At 36.3% G+C, this 19,470-nt stretch overlaps 2 protein-coding genes across 3 annotated transcripts in view; one reads left to right on the top strand and one right to left on the bottom strand.

Moving 5' to 3' along the window:
* Positions 1 to 7,319, bottom strand: part of ap2b1 (adaptor related protein complex 2 subunit beta 1) — a 45,860-nt gene extending 38,541 nt beyond the window's left edge. The window contains exons 1-6 of one of the 2 annotated variants that reach the window (XM_077206586.1): positions 7,158 to 7,319; positions 6,631 to 6,685; positions 4,727 to 4,832; positions 4,497 to 4,632; positions 4,167 to 4,412; positions 3,065 to 3,255 (exon numbers count right to left, since the gene is read on the bottom strand). In XM_077206586.1, the coding sequence (XP_077062701.1) occupies positions 3,065 to 3,255; positions 4,167 to 4,412; positions 4,497 to 4,632; positions 4,727 to 4,832; positions 6,631 to 6,667 (716 nt within the window). In that variant the 5' untranslated portion in view covers positions 6,668 to 6,685; positions 7,158 to 7,319. The remainder of the gene's footprint in view (positions 1 to 3,064; positions 3,256 to 4,166; positions 4,413 to 4,496; positions 4,633 to 4,726; positions 4,833 to 6,630; positions 6,686 to 7,157) is intronic. The other variant, XM_077206588.1, reaches the window with a different exon arrangement.
* Positions 7,320 to 11,335: 4,016 nt separating this feature from the next.
* drll.3 (draculin-like, tandem duplicate 3) lies at positions 11,336 to 18,923 on the top strand. Its single transcript, XM_077206250.1, has 4 exons — positions 11,336 to 11,777; positions 11,880 to 11,975; positions 15,066 to 15,173; positions 16,974 to 18,923. The coding sequence occupies exons 1-4, from the start codon at positions 11,336 to 11,338 to the stop codon at positions 18,428 to 18,430; spliced, it is 2,103 nt and encodes a 700-aa protein (XP_077062365.1). The 3' UTR covers positions 18,431 to 18,923.
* Positions 18,924 to 19,470: the final 547 nt, after the last annotated feature.

Here is a 19,470-nt window from a genome sequence, read left to right as displayed (position 1 = left end):
TTCACTTTTTTGTTTAGTTTACATGGAGATGATAACAGTATCATTTTCAAAAACGTGCATTCTGAAACCAGTTTTCAAAAGTTTGTGTTTTCAGGACCCCAAAACTCCATTGTTGTGTAAATGAACAGCCAGAACAGATAAAAGGTTTTCCATTTTTAGTTGACAATGGTGTCGTGTAAACGCCCCCTAAATCAAACCCTGCATTAAAAAAACTAATCTGGAAAGACCTTCATATGAATTTCTCCTGTTTAATCTTCCTATGAAAATCTTGTGAAATCTATGCAGCAATTCATATTTCATAAGAACTTTGTATGGCTTGTATTGCACTATTATGCAAGCTGCTATTTAAATGACATATGATTTCTATGAATGAAGTCTCTCCAGGCAAGTCTCTATTTCCTCTCAGAGGTTTATCCCCCAACAAATCTGTTTATCTCTTAATAACAGAATGAAAAGGAAAATGAGTACCATAAATAAATGGTATTTACCATGAATAAAACATCACATTTCATCTTAAAATTGAGGAAATTAAATAAATAGTAACATGCAGCTCACTCTAAAGCAGTCCTTATTAATTTTATTGCTGTTCTATTCTCAAACTAAAATAAGTAATAATGTTATCATATTCCTGGGGTATAAAATTAATCTTCTTCAACTGACAATTGTGGAAGAAATTTAATGTTCTATATGTCTGCATTTTCTTATATTCATAGTAATTAGATTAAGGTAGTAAAATGCACGAGGATCGCATGTGGAGTCCCATGATTCTCTGCTAAATTGATAAAAGAACTATTGAATGACTTTGTATTCAGTACGTGACTTGACAAAAAATAATGCGTGACTAAATAAATGACCCAGACAGAGGGGCTCCACTCAAGGGTTGCATAAGCAAAGAAGTATCTTCATTTGTCCAAACGAAGTGTTAGTTTTGGTTAACAAAGCCTAAGGAGGGGTTGGGGGTTGGGTGGTAAATTGTCACACTCTGCAGGCACTTTGTATGACTGCTGACCTTTCCTTTCAAGTGAATAAATCATCTTTAAAGACAATTGATACATGTTTGTCTCTTATTCAGTAATAGAAAATTGTTTGCCACCACACAATCAAAGTACAACAATCAGTTGTTGACATTTACCAAGTAGAAAAGGCCTGAACTTAACCTGTCAGAGCAGACAGCACAGGTTTTTACAGCCTCTAATCAACTACAGTTTTTTTTTTTAAATGCAAAAAGACTTGGCTGTAATGTAATTAACTGCTCCAGACCTTTAAAAAAAAAAAATCAGATTTCAGAAGATGTCAGATGTTGGTAGCCACATTCACTTTTAAACTGTTGGAAAATAAAGTCTAAACATATTTGTTTAGCTGGGCATTCTCCAACTAAGCATTGGGCACTGTATTATTTTTCCTTATTTATTATTCTTTTTAATTCATTTTTTTAAACTAAAATAATTCCTTTTAATTGATTTATCATTTATTCAACTGTTCACAGCATTCACTAAAGACATAAATGACTCTGTTTACCTGCAAATACATGGTCACTAACACATAGGTATTTGTATTTAACCGTTCAAGCCCAAATAGGCGGCAATAAGCACTCAGTTCAGTTCAGTTCTCACAAACTGTACGAGCAGCGGCTTCATGTCACACGTCTCAGTACTTAAAAACACAAGCAAACATTAAGCTTTCATGACCGCGCGGCACAGCAACGCCACATGTGCGTAACCGGGATAGAGACGAGAGTCTAAAATCTCTACCGGTTGACAAATTTGTCCCGGTTAATCGTGTCTAACGGTATATCGCCCACCCTTAATTATTAATATATTTTTTTTAAATATACTTTTTTTTTTTACAGTGAAGTATTACAATAGTAATTTTTTATTTTGTTTTTATTTGAGTAATAACAACTATTATTATAATTATTATCTTATAGTCAAATTGATTGGCTATATAACCACACCATTTTGGCCAAATTTTGCAGCCCTACAAACAAGCAAAACTTTTCAAATCTTAATTTTGTTTTTGAAACTGAATTGCCTCTCCTAAATCTCATACCACTAACGTAGCCAGAAAAGCATCTCTGGGTGTGCATAAGAAAAATTGGGTGTGCCACAATTATTGTCAAATTAATGTGCAAAAAAACTCGGACCCGGCTTATCACTAACTTTACAGAATAGACTGGGCTGATGTGAACATAATACTAGGCCTACAGTATATAAAATATAACTCAGGGCTCAACATTAAGGCTTTACATGTGCTTGTCCTTCGAACAAGTAAATCGGCCATTTTCTTGTCCAAGTAAAAATCCAGAAATCGATTGTTTTAAATATTTTTTGAAGATAATATGACATATTGGAAAGAATTATAGCCTACTTTTAAACACGAAACTAAACCACCAGTAGGGGGCGGCAGGTGACCGTCTTAATGAGTGAGTTATTGAGTTATTCAAATGATTCGTTCAAACGGCTGAATCGTTAAGGAATGAGGTAGTTGTTTAATGGGTCATTGACTCTTTGACTCAATTGATTCATTTCATTTGTTTATTGAACTGTCATATGAAATAAGTGTCATATTTTCAAGCGTGATGGTATTCAGAACTCTTGGTCAGTTTGATGTTGCTTAACTGTATCATATCATATGTTATAAATATAAAAACTACACATAAATGTTTTAACCGCTCTATGTTCATTGAATTTCTTTGTGTCCTCTGCGCTCATTTGTTTCCATTTCTCCTCATGAGGCTGAGTGAGCCTCAACAGCACAACCATATTACCAGTCAGCGGTTGTTTGCGGATTGGTTGGCAGTCTGAATGTCGGCAGATATTTTTTTTAACGATAATAATTTAAAAAATAAAATACATTTTAAATGTACAAATATTTTAAGCAAACAACAATAGTCCAAGTTTAGGAAACGTTTTTATTAAAACTTTAAAAAAGAATTTGCATCTATTTTAGGTGTGCCAGCTGCCACTGTGTGTGGCACCGGCACACCCTGGCACACCCGTGGCTACGCCAGTGTCTCATACACCTGTAGAGAAAAAGAAACCTATGAGGATCATTATTCCCTCACCTCTGGGCCTCACGCTCGTCTTTGGGGTTGTAGTTGGAGAGGCAGTCCAGGATGAAGATCTGGCCCCACTCAGTGCACTCATTGAGGGCCGTCAGGAGCTTATTGATGTTCTGGGGATTCAGGTCCAGGAGGTTGCTGTTAGGGTGAGACTCGCTGATCTCAGACAGAGCAGCCACTGCATTTGCCACAACCTACGAGAAATTCACATATTAGTAAAGTACTGTGAATGTGGAGGTATCCATTTAGGGGTGTGCAATGTATATTGTCTACGATAATATCGTGATTGTCGTTTTAACAATGTGCAATCTGACATTATCGAGTATGTTCCTCATTTTACAAAAACACACCAAAAGAGTTCATGCATACACTACGGGATGTAGTGTAGTAGGTAAGATTAAGTGCACTTGCACATTTAGAGTGCACGCTTTCACTGCGTGATTTAGTCTATAATGCATTTAGAATGCACCCAATATTCAAGATAAGGGGGCAAAAATACCTCTGTATGTATTACATATTTATATAATAGAGTTAATCAATATCACACGGAGAGTACCGTTTTTTCCCCCTCCAAATATCAGCATGATTACAAATAGTATTTTGATTTTATACAACAAATAATAAACATGAACAATAAACAAGAAGTTAATATTAAAGGAATAAAAGAACCTTGAACCTTGAATAGTTCACTTAAAAATTTAAATTCTGTCATCATTTACTCTCCCTCAAGTTGTTTCAAACCTGTATAAATTTCTCTCTTCTGCTGAACACAAAAGAATATATTTTGAAGAATGTCGGTAACCAGACAGTTGATGTACCCCAATGAAAAAAATACTATGGAACTAAATGGGGTACATCAACTGTTTGGTTACATTCTTCAAAATATTACTTTTGTGTTCAGCAGAAATAAATTCATGAGTTGTTGAATCATTCATTTAAACGATTCGTTCATTCTTTGTATACATTGATAATCAATAACACACAAAGCAAAATATCGTCTAATTATCATTATAGATTAAAACCAAGAAAATATTGAGATATAATTTCTTGTCAATATCGCACACCCCTACATCCATTCAGTGAAATTAGATCAAAAGTGTCTAACCATGGGGTTGGAGTCAGCGATCAGGTCCCTGAGAGAATCCAGGAAGCCCTGGTCCTCCACCATCTGGGCGTTGATGTCATGAAGTTTGGCCACACACACTGCGGCGGTCTTCCTCACATAGGGGTCTTCATCCTTCAGACACTTTCGCAGAGGCTCGCACAAGTACTCAGTGATCTTATCCACACGAATACAGCCCATTGTACGCACAGCCAGAGCTCGGATCAGTGGGTTTGGATCCTCGCAGTCCTAAAAAGGGAAAGAACGACTTTAGACAATCTGGTGGTATTTCATAAACACTGATATCTGATCAGATTGATCCAGAAGTCTTACCTTTACAAAGCTGTTAACGGCCATGATGGCCATGTCAGGTTGGCTCTTGGCATAGTTCATAAGGTACAGGTAAACCAGTTTCTTCAGCTCCAGGTTATCGGTCTGCATGCAGTTGACCACATCTGGAAACAAGGAACTAAAGGAGGAGTGAAAAGATATTAGCTTAATTCATTATGTGGAAAGTGAGAGTCCATCTTTATCGTGCAATGGTGATAAATGAGCCAAAGCACCTGACATCCTTGCCCACTGTCATGGCTGCAATGACTTTTTTCACTGCCTCTTTCCTCTTCTCCTTCTTCTCATTGTTTAGCTCAGCCTTCAGCTCAAAGATTTCACCTGAAACAGAGAGAAAAATGATTAGTGGTCATCTTATCTGAGGTTTTCAAAAGCTGATACTGATACAACTTCTATAGAACACAACAGAAGCATTAAAGTTCCCAGATTATGCTTTTTTCCCCCCGTATATATAACCTTTCACGTAGTGTTATATAGCTGTTTGTGAATCTAAAAGGTCTGTAAAATTTGTAAAAAAAAGTGCACAAGTTCTTGTCTCCTAAAAGAAAGACCTGATTCTGAACTGAGTCGATAGTAATTCGAACCTACATAGGTTTGTAACAAATTTGCATGATGCCAGTCTATGGTCTTCATTGACTGCCCGCAAACAACATCAACTTTGACTCCTCAAACACTAGCTGTAACTCAGGCCTGGAAGAGTTTGGTTCGTGTTTTTTCGGCATGTCAAGAAGATGCCGCTTTCTGTGCTACGAAAAGCAAATCCACTTTCCATGATGAGGGCTCGGGCACGAATTGATATGATAAAACCAATGCCATCCATCGCTACTGTTCGTATCACTGTGCTGAGGAAGCCTCCGAAGCTGAAATTCAGATATGGTAATGGCCGTTTTATTTCTGACACACGATGTAGGAGGTAGAGCAATCACAACAAACTGGGCCATCTGACCAATCAGAGCAGACTAGGCTTTTAAGAAGAAGGGCTTCAGAGACACTGAATCCTTGATCTAACCATTTCAGACACAGTGAGAAAATAAGTGATGCTGCAATGTGTATTATGAGAAAATTAAAGTGTTTTTCGACCTTGTGCATATGCATGTAAACTTATTTCAGGAGAACTCTAACTTTACATACTAGTTGAAAATTAATATTTATTTTACACTATATTTAGTCCAAATTAACTCAAAAACATTTGATTAATCTTCTTAAAATAGCAACATTTTCCCTTTTAAATTAATTAACAAATTTAAATGAATCACTAGATTGTTTATCTAAATTATTCTACATTGTTACTTAATACCCCTAAAATCACCTGAAAACTCAATACTTAATATACATTCAAATAAAATATGATCTAGAAACAATCTAGATCACATTCGGTATCATACATTTCACATAGTTACCATATGGTATATCCACATTCAAATCTGTATCAATGCTGCTTGTACGCAAGGTAATTGCATGGGGTATGGCGTACTTTTCGCCCCGTGAGTGCCTGTGTGCAAACTGGAAAGATCAACGAACTGTGCGCGTGTCCTCTTCTTGTACTGTAGGTCAGATATACGAGTGCACATTCACAGAGGCGTCGTACTCATTCAAACCGAGGGAGCACGAGCCTCTTCCTATTTTTGAGCCAAATGGATTTTTGAAACAAAAATCCAAAAAAAAACTAAAAAAATAAATATTTTAACATTTGATAATTAAGTTCCATGATTATTGTAGGTAGAAAAAAATAGTGCCCTAAAGTTGTCGCCTTTTGAAGCTAAAATGTGTAATTTAGCCAAGGACTGTTGGGTTAAACTTTATTTGTTTCTATAAACTACAGAATACGTGGAGGACTGATTTGATCCAGGCCTTCTAATATTTATTAGTGTGCTGGAACAGCAAAAGCAGGCATTAATAATGTATGTTCTTGCTTCATAATTTAAAAGTACACAGGAATTATTACAGTGATAGTTTAAGTAAAGACTTAAGATTTAACAATCTTAAATCTAAAAAACATTTATAAATCTATCAAACTGTAAGAAAAATTGTTTGGGGGTTTAAAATAATTTCCTTTTAAATCATATGACCAGCCCATAGCTGAAATTAACATATTTAAGCAGATTTTAAATTTACTTGCCTTTTTTGTTGGTGGTAAAATACTTGGAGTCAGTCATTCTGACAGCTTCTCGGATCTGAAGGGAATCAATTAAACAGATAAGCCTTTTAACAATGCATAAAGTCAACAATAATATAATCTCAAAATATATTTGATTGCCAACTGGCCATTTTCATTAACGGTCATTAAATTAGAAAACAGATACAAATTTGAAACATGTCTGCAATTCCCATTTTTCACAGGAAATCATCAGGAACAGTTATGTGGAGCATTGCTAACGTTACATGAACAGACAACAACACAGTAACATAACCACAGTAACAACACGTTACATAATAAACCATATATGTCCGACATAATATTTGCAGCTGCACCTCACAACTCTAAAGATTGTTAAGTTTATTAATTGGGCGTGACCCAAAATGATCCACCTATGCTAAGCTAGTGAAAATCTTGGAAGCAGGAATTTATCGACTCAAATACAGGCATCTGTCCAGTCTAAATTATAATGCAAACAATTGATGAAAATACAAAAAATATATACGCACAAAGGGATGTAAGAATCGAAGGGATTAATATTTGGTTATTTGTGGAGCTCTTCCCGGCGGGGAGATGGAAGATGCGGTTTCTGCCTCAGCTTGGTCGGACGCTGGAAGAATGGAGCGCACCCGGAAAAACAAGATGAGGAGCGGAACTAACAAACAAGAAGCATGTGTGAGATCGGAGCCACACAGGCGTTACACCAACCATCTCCGTTGAGATTTGAGATCATGGTTGAGATCATAGACATATATATGTCTATGATTGAGATACCTTTTTTACAGTATGTGGTTGATACTAGCAGTTAATAGTTTATTATGCCCGTTGATCTTAATAGTACTTCAGTTCACATTCTGCAGGAGATAATATAACATCTGTCTCTCATTGCGTGGAAACCAATCAGCTGGATTCCAAAATATGATCTAATTTAGGCCTACATGACCCCAAATCCTTTTCAAATATTTAATTTCAAGCCTTTGAAAATACTTTTCAAGTCCTTTTTTATTACATTATTTTTTAATTTAGTAATTTGATCACGTTTATAAGAGAGCATCATAAGTATGATTTTAAAGTATGTATTGTAAAGTATGCAGATATGCTTGTGGGTGGGTGAATCTTGTTCATTAATAAGAAAATGTTCACAATAGCATTTCGTCACGTTTCATTGTTTCTAATTGCTCTGTACAGTTTTTTTTTTTTGTGTAATAAGGAATGGCATGAAGGCTGTGAGAATGAACAATCCAAGCCACTGAATAATTCAGTATATAATTTTAAAAGAACATCTCAGGTCATACTAGGCTTCAATTGATTATTCAGATGTGTGAAATATTTCACAGTACAGTACTTTTTTTGTCTGGTAAGGTACCAAAGCAGTTGATGGACCCCATTGACTTCCATAGTATTTTTTTTTTCAACCATCAACTGACTGGTTAGTAAAAATTATTTCAAAATATTTCTCTTTTCAGCAGAAGAAAGAAATTCATACAGGTCTGAGTTAACAGCCTTCCAGTAAATGAAGCGTTAATTGCCTTCATTGTGCATTAGTCAGCAAATATCCTATGGCACAGATTTGGTCCAGATAAACAGCTGAGCTGTGGCCCAGATTAGATTGCGTTTGCCGGCCCAGATATGGCCCACATCTCCTTTGCCAGAACTGAACCAAAGCAGCGCCATAACTCCACCAAGCATGAGCCAGATAATCCGATTTCATATGGCCCATATTTGAGCCTTGTATGCAATTTTAGTATGGTTGAGTTCTGCTAAAATCTAACGGCCCCTATGTGACCCACATGCAGCTGACAGTATGTAAAAGTCTTATTAACTCAAAGGTAAATGAAACACTCAACAACAAATGTACTCAAAACAATTCACTTTTGACAAGTGCAATTACAGCTAAACCGTTGTACTTAATAATTACAGTAGTATTCAGTTGAAAACACTTAAGAATAAATATAATTACAGCTACTCAGTTGTACTTAATTTAAGTAGAATTCAGATCAAAACATTTTTTTAAGAAGTCTAATGAGAGTAATACAAATAAATCACAGTAACTTGTTAAAGAGAACTTTAAAGAGAAATTGAGAAAGTTAAAGAAAACGTGAAAGGTAAAGAGTTGAGAAGTGTGTTGATGTGCAGGGAAGTCTCTAATGAGGGTCTTCAATGTGTTGTTGGGCCTCGCGTTTCTTCAATCGCTCCCTCCTCCCCTCCTCTCGGTCTCCAGCAGGTGCAACCATTTAATGATGTTAAATTCAATTCAATCTTTATTTGAGGCTTTTCCAGTAAGGGGATTCTGCCTGACTGCACCTGCAATAAAGATGAATAAAAATAATGTTAGCAGCAATACAACCTGGAAGCTAGAGCTGCAGGATAATGAAGGGAAAAAAGTAATTAATGTAAATTATTTCCTTTAATATTTTAATTGCAATTATTAACAGATTAAACACATCTGATTGACCAATGTATGAACGTTTTTTCCCAGTATATTTTCAAAAGGAATTGCAAATTGTATTTTTCAATATGTGGGCCATAATAATACCATAATTCCTTATGACAAATTATTTAGATTTTTTTTTTAAATATATTTTTTAGAATACTTTTCCACCAACCGGTTAAAGTGTACAACACTGCATGTATTCTGCTTTAAAAAAGACATGCTCACCCTAATGTAAAAACAAACCAACACAGATAGCATAAATTTCACGTTTTAGTCCAAAGATGATGAAGAAGATTCAAATAGAAATGTTATTACTAACACAAAATAAACTCAGATAATCCACAATGATGCGAGACAGCGTGCAAGCACAAACACACGAACAATAATGGGCCAAGTACTGAATGCAAGGAGGAACTTAGATGCACAGTGATAATGAACTAAATACAGATTAGGTGTAGGCATGTTCTGGTATGAGACTTTGACAGTATGATAATCGTAAGCAAAAATATTGCGATTACAGCTTTAAAATGAATGATTGAAACAATACGATTCACAATATATAAAAAATAACTTTCTGTAAAAACAAAACAACTAATAAGTTTTAAAAAATGCAGTCACTTAAGTGAGCATGGGATGTGATCAGCTAATGACAAAAAAAGAGGGGAAATCAGAATAACTAACCCCATCCCCTGTAATTATTATTATTAATATTTTCATTAAATTAATAAAGACATATCTTACTATTCCAATGATATACACCTATTGTACTGTAGATAATTTTTTTTTATAATGCATTCATAATAATAATAATGTTACAATAATATTTGGATTGCTTCTGATAAACAATAATTATAATAATTTTATTTTTTTACTTTACAGAACAACAGTAAAATTACAATACTAGGATTTACGGATGTCTTGCTTTCAAAAGTTTCTCTTTGTTGACAACAGATTTATAAACGATTCTTAATACGGATGGTTGGTGCACGTTGCATTCCCAAATGCAAATTATAAGCGTCTCAAACACAGAGCGCTTGCAGAGAAACATTTACTGTGATGCAGTGCAACTAGAAAAATCTTTAGTCGAGGGCAGCCCTACATGGATTTATTGATGCTTGGAAAAGAAACTTTAGGCAGTCTTAGTGAGTTTGACTCGTACTTTGATCATTTGTGATGGAGTGAACAGTTTATTACTGTCGGGAGTTCATTTTACAGTTTCTCCTGCATTATGTTGATTATTAGGAAAAAGAAAATTTATTATTTGTCAAATTTGAATGACGTTTGAACATTTTTCTTCGAAGATTTCATTAACAAAATGAACACTACCATGCACAGGGTTGCCAGATTGCACAGATCAAGTAAAACACATGGCAGAAAATTAATCCATTTAAGAGAAAAGTCGATTAGCCATGAATTAATTAATTAACCATTAATTAATTAATTAACCATGAATTTGTGACTATTACTATTACTGAGATAACAGAAATTACAATACGATGTTCTGTAAAGCGGTTTTGAAAACTTGTGCATTGTGCAAAATGCTATACAAATAAAAATGATTTCTAAAAAAGGTTCTCAACAATGACAACTTCCTTTATAACCAGACGTTGGACACCAATCTTCCCATTGACTCCTCCAATTTTCTCTCCAATTTTCCCCTAAATTCTCTGAATGTTACTTGGGAAATGACATCACTGCCTCTATCACTACCCATGATCACCTCTTGAGCCCTGATGAGCTAATATCCTCCTTCAACACATCTTGCTCAGCTATCCATGAAACTGTGGCCCCTCTTAAACTCAGACGCCCTAATTTTAAATCTCAACAGTGGCTTGATGATTCCACCTGCCATCTCAGGCAGGTTTGTCGAACAGTTGAGCGTAAGTAAGTGGAAAAACGATCACCTCTGAGTCTCTTTAGAAATTTTCTGGATTTTCCTGGCCAATTTCCAAGCTGCAGCTAAAAAAGCCAGGGCTGGGTATTTCTCTGACATTATAAGCAAACATTCCCATCGCCATAGAATTTTATTTAATACCATAAACTCAGTTGTTAACCCCCATGTCTCTTCAGAGGTTGAGGCATCCACCAATATCTGTCAAGAGTTCTTGAAGCTTTTCACTGAGAAAATTGACCACATCAGAACACAGTTCACTCCCATTGTATTTGACACACCACCGCAATTCCCTATTGCTTTAGCTACTTTTGACCAATTTCAAGCAGTGTCCTACACTGAACTGTGGGACATTGTAAAACATGAAACCATCAACAGCTCCAAATGATCCTATACCTGCACAGATTATCAAAGATGCTTTTGACGCTATTGGTCCCTCCATTCAATTTATTCTTAATTCCTGCTTTGCCTCCAGCACCGTTCCTACATGTTTCAAACATGCGGTTGTCCAGCCTATGCTAAAGAAACATAATCTGGATGTAAAATGTCATAATAATTTCTGGACTATCTCTAAACTGCCATTTAACTCAAAAATTTTGGAGGAGGTGGTTTTAACACAGCTGCTTTCATACCTCAACTTAACAGAGATCCTAGAGCCATTTCAATCTGGGTTTAAAACCCGTCACAGCACTGATACAGCCCTGTTAAAGGTGACAAATAACCTGTTGCTCACTCTTGACTCCAGTGATAATGCCATTCTGGTCCTGTTGGATCTTAGTGCTGCATTTGACACTGTAGACCATGGTATATTACTAGAGCATCTCAAACAATGGGTTGGCATTAAGGGTATAGCTCTTAACTTGTTTCACTCCTACCTCCACCAAAGATCTTTTTCTGTATCCATAGGCCAGTATTCTTCATCCTCTGCCCCTGTGTCTTATGGTGTCCCCCAGGGATCCATTCTGGGTCCAGTACTTTTCTGCCTTTACATGCTCCCCCTAGGTAACATCATCAGAAAATTCAATATTTCATTCCATTTCTATGCAGATGACTCCCAATTGTACATCCCACTTAAATCCGGCAACTTCATGCATCTTCTTTTACACTGTTTGAAAGAAATTAAAATCTGGATGGCAAACAACTTCCTTCAGTTGAATGATAACAAAACTGAAGTTATTGTCTTTGGCCTGAAGGGGATGGATTGGAATCCACTGCTGCTTCAAGGTATGTAATGATTGATTATAATTAAGGTATTAATCAATATTTTTGCTTCTAAATATCAAATGAGTTGAATGACTTCTCTAGAGATTTTATTTTGTTATAAAAGTTACCAGTGTGATTACTGAAATTTTCTTTTCATGTATTCTTTAATGTCAGTATTTGCTATCTAAATGCAGTAACAGTGCTTGCTTATTCAGCCCGGATTCCAGAAATAAAATAGGGACTTGTTTTGTGTTTGAGAAAGGTCTTCAACGTGTTAAAAGATATAGGGATCTATAGTTTAAGAGACCATTTCTCAGTTAAAGCCTATATTTTCCACTTAGACTAAAAAGTATAGTTCTCCTTAAGAGAAAGAACGTATTATCTTGATGTTTTGAGAATACTCTCCTGTTTATTGTTAGAGCCTGGCCAAATCCAACGTTGGAAAAGCTGTGAGTCGTGTGTGTGTGTTAGTCTTCTTGGTTACAGGTTAAGGAACCACTGGCATTATTGGAGATTGACTGACTTGTTGTCCGAGACAGGCTGGCGCCCAGGAACCCAAATCTGCGACCTGGAAGGTCACGACGTGCCTGTCAGCTGCATAAACCATGGAGATATGCTTCCGTCTATCTGTATATGTGTGGAAAATTACTATGTTTATCTATTCCTTAGCCAATCAGAATCATTCAACCTGTAAGCAATGACGTTGCTGCATTCAGTGCTGTAGGCGGTCTACGAACTCCTGTGAGAGTCTTGAAGCTGCCTTCTGCTGATGAAACTGCAAACTATCTTCAGTAAATCTTTTCTTTAATTTATTATAATTATGACTCTGGGTCTTCATTCTTCATATCTGGTTCTGGGTCTTTAACTGTAAAACCCCTTACAGAACCATTTGTCTTTAAAGGGTAACTAAACCACTGGTCAGAGCCTGACTCCACCCACTGGCAATATTTGAAAAATGCTGGGAAAGTGAGCAGAGCCCAGCGGCACCTGAGACACATTTCTCTGTAGGCAAGGGGGTGGTCAGCTGATGTCAGTCTGATGTCTGTTATAAATTATAAGCAATTCATATAACATGTACAGTGAAGGGTTTAGTTCACTTGGTTTTGTCATGGCTACAACACTAACTTGTGGAAACATGAAAGCATGAAAAATGTAAAGCACTGTTTATTTGATTTGTATCTCTCTTAATTAGTATTTGTCATACTGCTTATTATTTGCATCTTTGCAATCATTTTTGGCCCACATCTAGGCCATATCAGATGGCACATGTGGCCCAAACGTACTTGTTATCTGGGATCCTATGATGGTGTAAGTCTTTTCAGACAAAACTGGATTTGTGAAAACTTTCACCAGTTTATTTTACTCTTTCAGGAGTGCATATACTGTAAAATAATAGGAATCTATAAAAGGCTTGTAATTTATAAAACTGGCCCCCTAGACAAGTTATATCAGAGTATATGTGTATATGGAAACCAAGGTTTTTGTAAATAATTAGGTTTTGTGTGATTTAGCTAATAATATCACAACAACTTGTATTCACGGTTTGATGCCATTTATTTAATGCATTTTAATGATATTACATAAAAAATAACTCCATACAATAGTGTGAATTTATTTTTGGAACTCCATGGCAGTTTTTGGATATGTCTAGTCCAAAAAAAAAAAAAACCTAGCCGGAACCTAAATTTGAAACAGAATTTCTTTGGACTTGTGGCTGTGGTCCACTGTATTCTGTGTGTCTCAGACACATTTATTATTATTTAAATAATAAATTATTTAAAGCAGAAAAAAAAGGCACAAAAAAACATTGCTTACATAGATTCTGAATCTTCGAAATTAAAGCTCAGAGTGTTTTATTCAGTTTAGATACCCCACAACTGTGCAAAAACACCAAACGGCACCGTTCATGAAAGTTTAAGTATGGCATTTTCATGGTTCGGGTTCAAATGGGGGCGTAATTTAAAAAGCCTCAACAAGAAGACTGGTCCTATAGGGTTCAACTTCCGTTTGAGAAGCACCTGAAACATCCAAAACCCCGAATTATTCCAGAGCGAATTCAGGGAAACAAACAGCTCTGTGTTCCTCAGACACGCGCAAAGACTGCCGTGAATTTGCATGGAACTATTTTTGTCGGCGAAATTTCCTGTCTATAAGGTAAGTCGCTTAATACTCGCTTCTAGTTTATTGAACTGTTGTGTATTATAATCAATGTCACATTTGCAATCCTGCTGATCACGAAAAACCTTTTTTTTCTTCTGTGAAAATATTCTTGCTCACGTCACGTGTGATTTTGCTTAATTTACACTATATTATTATTAATCTTTATTGTAATAAGACTGACATTTTTGCCGAATCAGCAAAATTGCATCTCCCCTGGGTGCCAGTTTGCTCACCTCACTAAAATCTGAACCTGTAACAAAGGAAACTGAACTGACACACACACCCAGATACACTGCTTCTTCAAAGTTAGAGCTGGTTGAGCTCTAGATCACTGAACTTTCCCAAAACATACTGATAAGATTGTACTTTCTCTCAGTAAGAGGTTTACAATATTTGTCATAATTCTCTATAGTGATTGAAGATGAATAGTAAAGTAAATGCTTTGACTGTGAATTGGTCACAGAGATAGATCTGAGTCTGCTAGATTTGTTTTTTTTTACGTGTATTGGGATCTCCTCTCAAAAACAATGAGAGAGCACGTTCCAGTATATATATATACACATATAAATATATAGAGTATATATTAGTGTATAATATATAGTATCTATATATATACACATATAAATATATAGGGTATATATTAGTGTATAATATATAGTATCTATATATTCTATCTAAATATTATATATAAAAATTTGTTGGAAATTAAACTCTTTTTGTTTTTGGCAGAACTACCCCACAGTGATCTTAATTCACACCTGGAAGGAGAGGAAAGTGAGAAAATGAGTGATCCAAAACCCAGTACAACGAAACATCATGATACTGAAGAAAAAAGAGGTTGGTGTCTGTTTTTGACTCATTAATGATGCTAAAGACTTTCATGATGCTAGCTCCAGCCGGCTAACTAGTAAATCTGAGGGGGGATAGTTCAACCCAAAAAATTGTGATCATTTACTGACCCTCAGCTTGTTCCTACGGAGCCCCTAAAGGGATGTGGTGGTGGAAAAAAATTGGGATGGGAGAAAAAAATATTTTTCAAATCTTCGCCTTCTCTTGCAAAACCTGTTGTAAACTCAGACAAATACTTTGTTTAATGTCCCGCTGGCAGTGTTTCAGACTGCTCTGTACATTAACAATGGAGCGGTTCTTAGGGTTTTATTTTGAACTCAAATATTAAGAAATGCGGTCAGTGCTTAGTTCAAGGAGTTTAGTAAAGTTAATAATATATTCACAAATTCTAACTTCTCGAACTCGTGAGCTAAACGTTGTTAAAACACAAATGACACGTATTTCCAATCATAGTAACAAAGACAACTAGCTACAACCCAATTTTCCTCAAAACGAGCTTTATAATATAAATTGGTTTCTATATGATCAGGCGGCTGAGAGACAAGTGCGAAGTTAAGCACTGACCGTATTTCTTTATATTTGAGTCCAATATCAAACTATGAACCGCTCCATTGTTAATATCCGAAGCTTTCTGAAACACTGCCAGTGGGACATTAAACAGGAAGTGCTTGTCCAAGCTCACAACAGACTTTGCAAGGGAACACGCTTTGCGAGGGAATGCAAAAGATTTGAGTTTTTTTTTTCTCCCATCCCGATTTTTTCTAGCACCATGTCCCTTTAGGGGCTCCATATGTTCCAACCCTGGATGAGTTTCTTTCTTCTGTTGAACACAAAAGAAGAGATTTTGAAAAATGTTGGTAACCAGACTGTAGACGGCACCCATTGACTTCCATTGTATTTTTTTCAGATTATGGAAGTCAAAGGCTACCATCAACTGTTTGATAATGCAAATCATAATGCACTATGCAAATCATTCTCATGACATTAAAAATGCTCATAATCTTGCACAGCAGTTTTTGCATAACAAACCATCCAGATTTGATATTGTTATTGTTAACATGACAACTTTTTAAAGGGATAGTTCGCCAAAAAATTTACTCACCCTCTTGTCGTTCCAGACCCGTTAAACTTTTGTTAATCTTCGGAACACAAATGAAGATATTTTAATGTAATCTGATAGCTTTCTGTCCCTCTATTGACAGCTGCGAAACTACCACTTTACGCTTCAAAAAGTTCATAAAGAGATCGTAAAACTAATCCAAAGGAATTGAGTGATGTAGTCCAAATTTTCTGAAGAGACATGATAGCATTTATATTCAATTTTAATTTAATTCACAGTTTTTGTATAGTGCATGTCATTTTCCCATGTCAAGCAGGTTCGGTTGAGCTTCGGTTTATGTTCACTGATCAATGTTTATATGTGAAAAAAAGCTAAATTCAATCTGTTCATCATATAAAGCGATCATGTCTCTTCAGAAAATTTGGCTAAACCGCTCAATTTATGTAGATTAGTTTTACGATCTCTTTATGAACTTTTTCAAGCGTCAAAGTGGTAGTTGTGTAGCTGTCAATGGAGGGACAGAAAGCTCTCAGATTTCATTAAAAAGATCTTCATTTGTGTTCCGAAGATGAACGGAAGTGTTAGAGGTTTGGAACGACATAAGGGTGAGTAATTAATAACAATTTTCAGTTTTGGGTGAACCTTCCCTTTAAAATAAAGATCTAAACTTTTGGGTTCAATTTTTATTTGTTTACGTTTTGATTTTTGATTGTATGATGTTTTTCTAGATCTGATGGACGTGAACAAGAAAGGAAAAACGGAAGCCAAAAAATCTGTCAACTGCTCTCATTGTAAAAAAAGTTTCACATGTAAAACATACCTTAAGATTCACATGGGAGTTCATAATGGAGAGAAGCAGAAACCAAAAAAAGCCCTTAGGAGGCACACAAAGAACCACACCGGAGAGAAGATTTCTGCCTGTCTCCAATGTGGGAAGAGGTTTACCTGCAAAGAAAACCTTAAGCAACACATGAAAAACCACACTGGAGAGAAGCCACACACGTGTGATGAATGTGGGAAGAGTTGCGCAAGCAAAGAATACGTTAAAAAACACATGAGAATCCACACTGGAGAGAAGCTGCACACATGTGATCAGTGTGGGACGAGTTTCGCTCGAAAATACCAACTTAAGATACACATGATGATTCACACCGAAGAGAAGCCGCACGCATGTGATCAGTGTTGGAGGACTTTCTCATTAAAAACAAACCTTAAGGTACACATGAGAATCCATAATAGAGAGATGCTGCACACATGTGATCAATGTGAAAAGAGTTACACACGAAAAGACCACCTTCAGAGACACATGAGAATCCACACTGGATATAAGCCACACGCATGTGATCAATGTGAAAAGAGTTACACACGAAAAGACCACCTTCAGAGACACATGAGAATCCACACTGGAGAGAAGCCGTACACGTGTGATCAATGTGAAAAGAGTTTCGTACTAAAGGATGCATTTAGGAGCCACATGCTATTTCACATTGGAGAGAAGCCGCACACATGTGACCTATGTGGAAAGAGTTTTGCTCTCCTACAATCTCTCAAAAGACACATGACAATCCACACTGGAGAGAAGCCACACACATGTGATCTATGTGGGAAGAGTTTTTTTTCCACATCAAACCTAAAGAATCACATGAGAATCCACTCTGGAGAGAAGCCGCACACGTGTGATCAGTGCGGGAAGAGTTATGCACAAAAAAGTAACCTTAACACGCACATGAAAATCCACACCGGAGAGAAGCCCCACACATGTGATCGATGCGGGAAGAGTTTCAGACATTCAAGCACTCTAAAGTTACATATGCACACTCATTCTGTAGACGGGGCGTTTCACTGTGAGCAGTGCGGTAAAGGTTTTGGTTTGGAATCAGTCCTGAGGAACCACCAGAAGATTCATGCTAAGGAGAAACATCATTCGTGTTTTGAGTGTGGAAAGAGTTTTAGGTACCTGTCTGTTTTAAAAATGCACCTGAAAAGACACATCTCTGTAAAGCTGTATACGTGTTTTGAGTGTGGGAAGATGTTTTACACAAGTTCCGAACATAATCAGCACCAGTTAACTCACAATGGAAAGAAACCTTTCAAATGTTCACACTGTGGCAAGAGATTCGCTCTGTTAGGAAACATGAAAACGCATGAGAGGATCCACACTGGAGAGAAGCCAGATCATCAGTAAATGATCTTCTCTACGCAGTCATACAAAATAAAGAACCATGGTAAACTTTTCCATATAAATCTGTCCTATAGCGAGCCACAACCAATGAGAGTGTCGAATGTGAGCTTCGTGTACCTTCACAGATGGAGTACCTTCCAAAAGAACAATATCTAAGAAGTTTTATTCTTAAGTATCATCTTTCTTTATGATATCTTTCTTTATCATTTCTTATGACATTTTATCATTCCCCTGTTTAATCATCTCATAAATGTTTACAGAATGTTCTTGTGCTTGCATGTTTAGTTCAGGAAGCTGAAGAAACGGCAGTGACACTTTTAGAGACATGTATCGGACATTTATTTTTAACTTGATTGTTTTTATTGCGCTTGCCTTAAAACAGCTATTCTACTACTTGTGACATTGAATATTCAGATGCTAGATATACAGTAAAGTATTCATTTTTACTTAACTGTAGCTTTTGCTTTAAGTAATCATTGATTAAACTCATGATTTGGATTTGGACTCATTGGATTTTATTCAATGTGCAGCAGATGCCCACCAACCTTTATCTCTGAAGAGCCTAAAGTCCCTCATGTACACTGATCAGCAACAAAATGAAAACTTCCTGTCTAAATGTTATGTAGGTCACCCTTGTTCTGGCAAAACAGCTCTGATGCGTCAAGGCATGGACTCCACAAAACCTCTGAACGAGTTCTGTCTGTGGTATGTGGCACCAACTGATCATTTAAAGGCAGGGTAGGAGATTTGTTCCAGAAATATTTTTTGTTATTCTGGCTGAAAGTCTTCACATCGTGTTAGTAATTAATCACTAAGTTAAGTGGTCTAAATATATTATATGTATATATCTCGTATGTGGAAGGCATAGGACCATAAAATGTTTTGCCAATCCTTGCATTCAGACCATATGCCATAATACGATGTCCTGTCTGCCTGTCAACGTATGCATTTTCATACCTCCGCGCACCTGCTTGCGCAGACATCATACATCATCAGCGCGTTTCATGCTACGCAGATTTAGACAGACGTCAGTCACCGAGCAC

Source organism: Siphateles boraxobius, unplaced genomic scaffold, assembly GCF_051911475.1.
Source record: "Siphateles boraxobius isolate OS27281-9 unplaced genomic scaffold, OSU_SipBor_1 56, whole genome shotgun sequence".
NCBI lineage: Eukaryota > Metazoa > Chordata > Actinopteri > Cypriniformes > Leuciscidae > Siphateles > Siphateles boraxobius.
The sequence above is the reverse complement of the archived record's forward strand: the minus strand, read 5'-3'. Positions and strand labels throughout refer to the sequence as shown.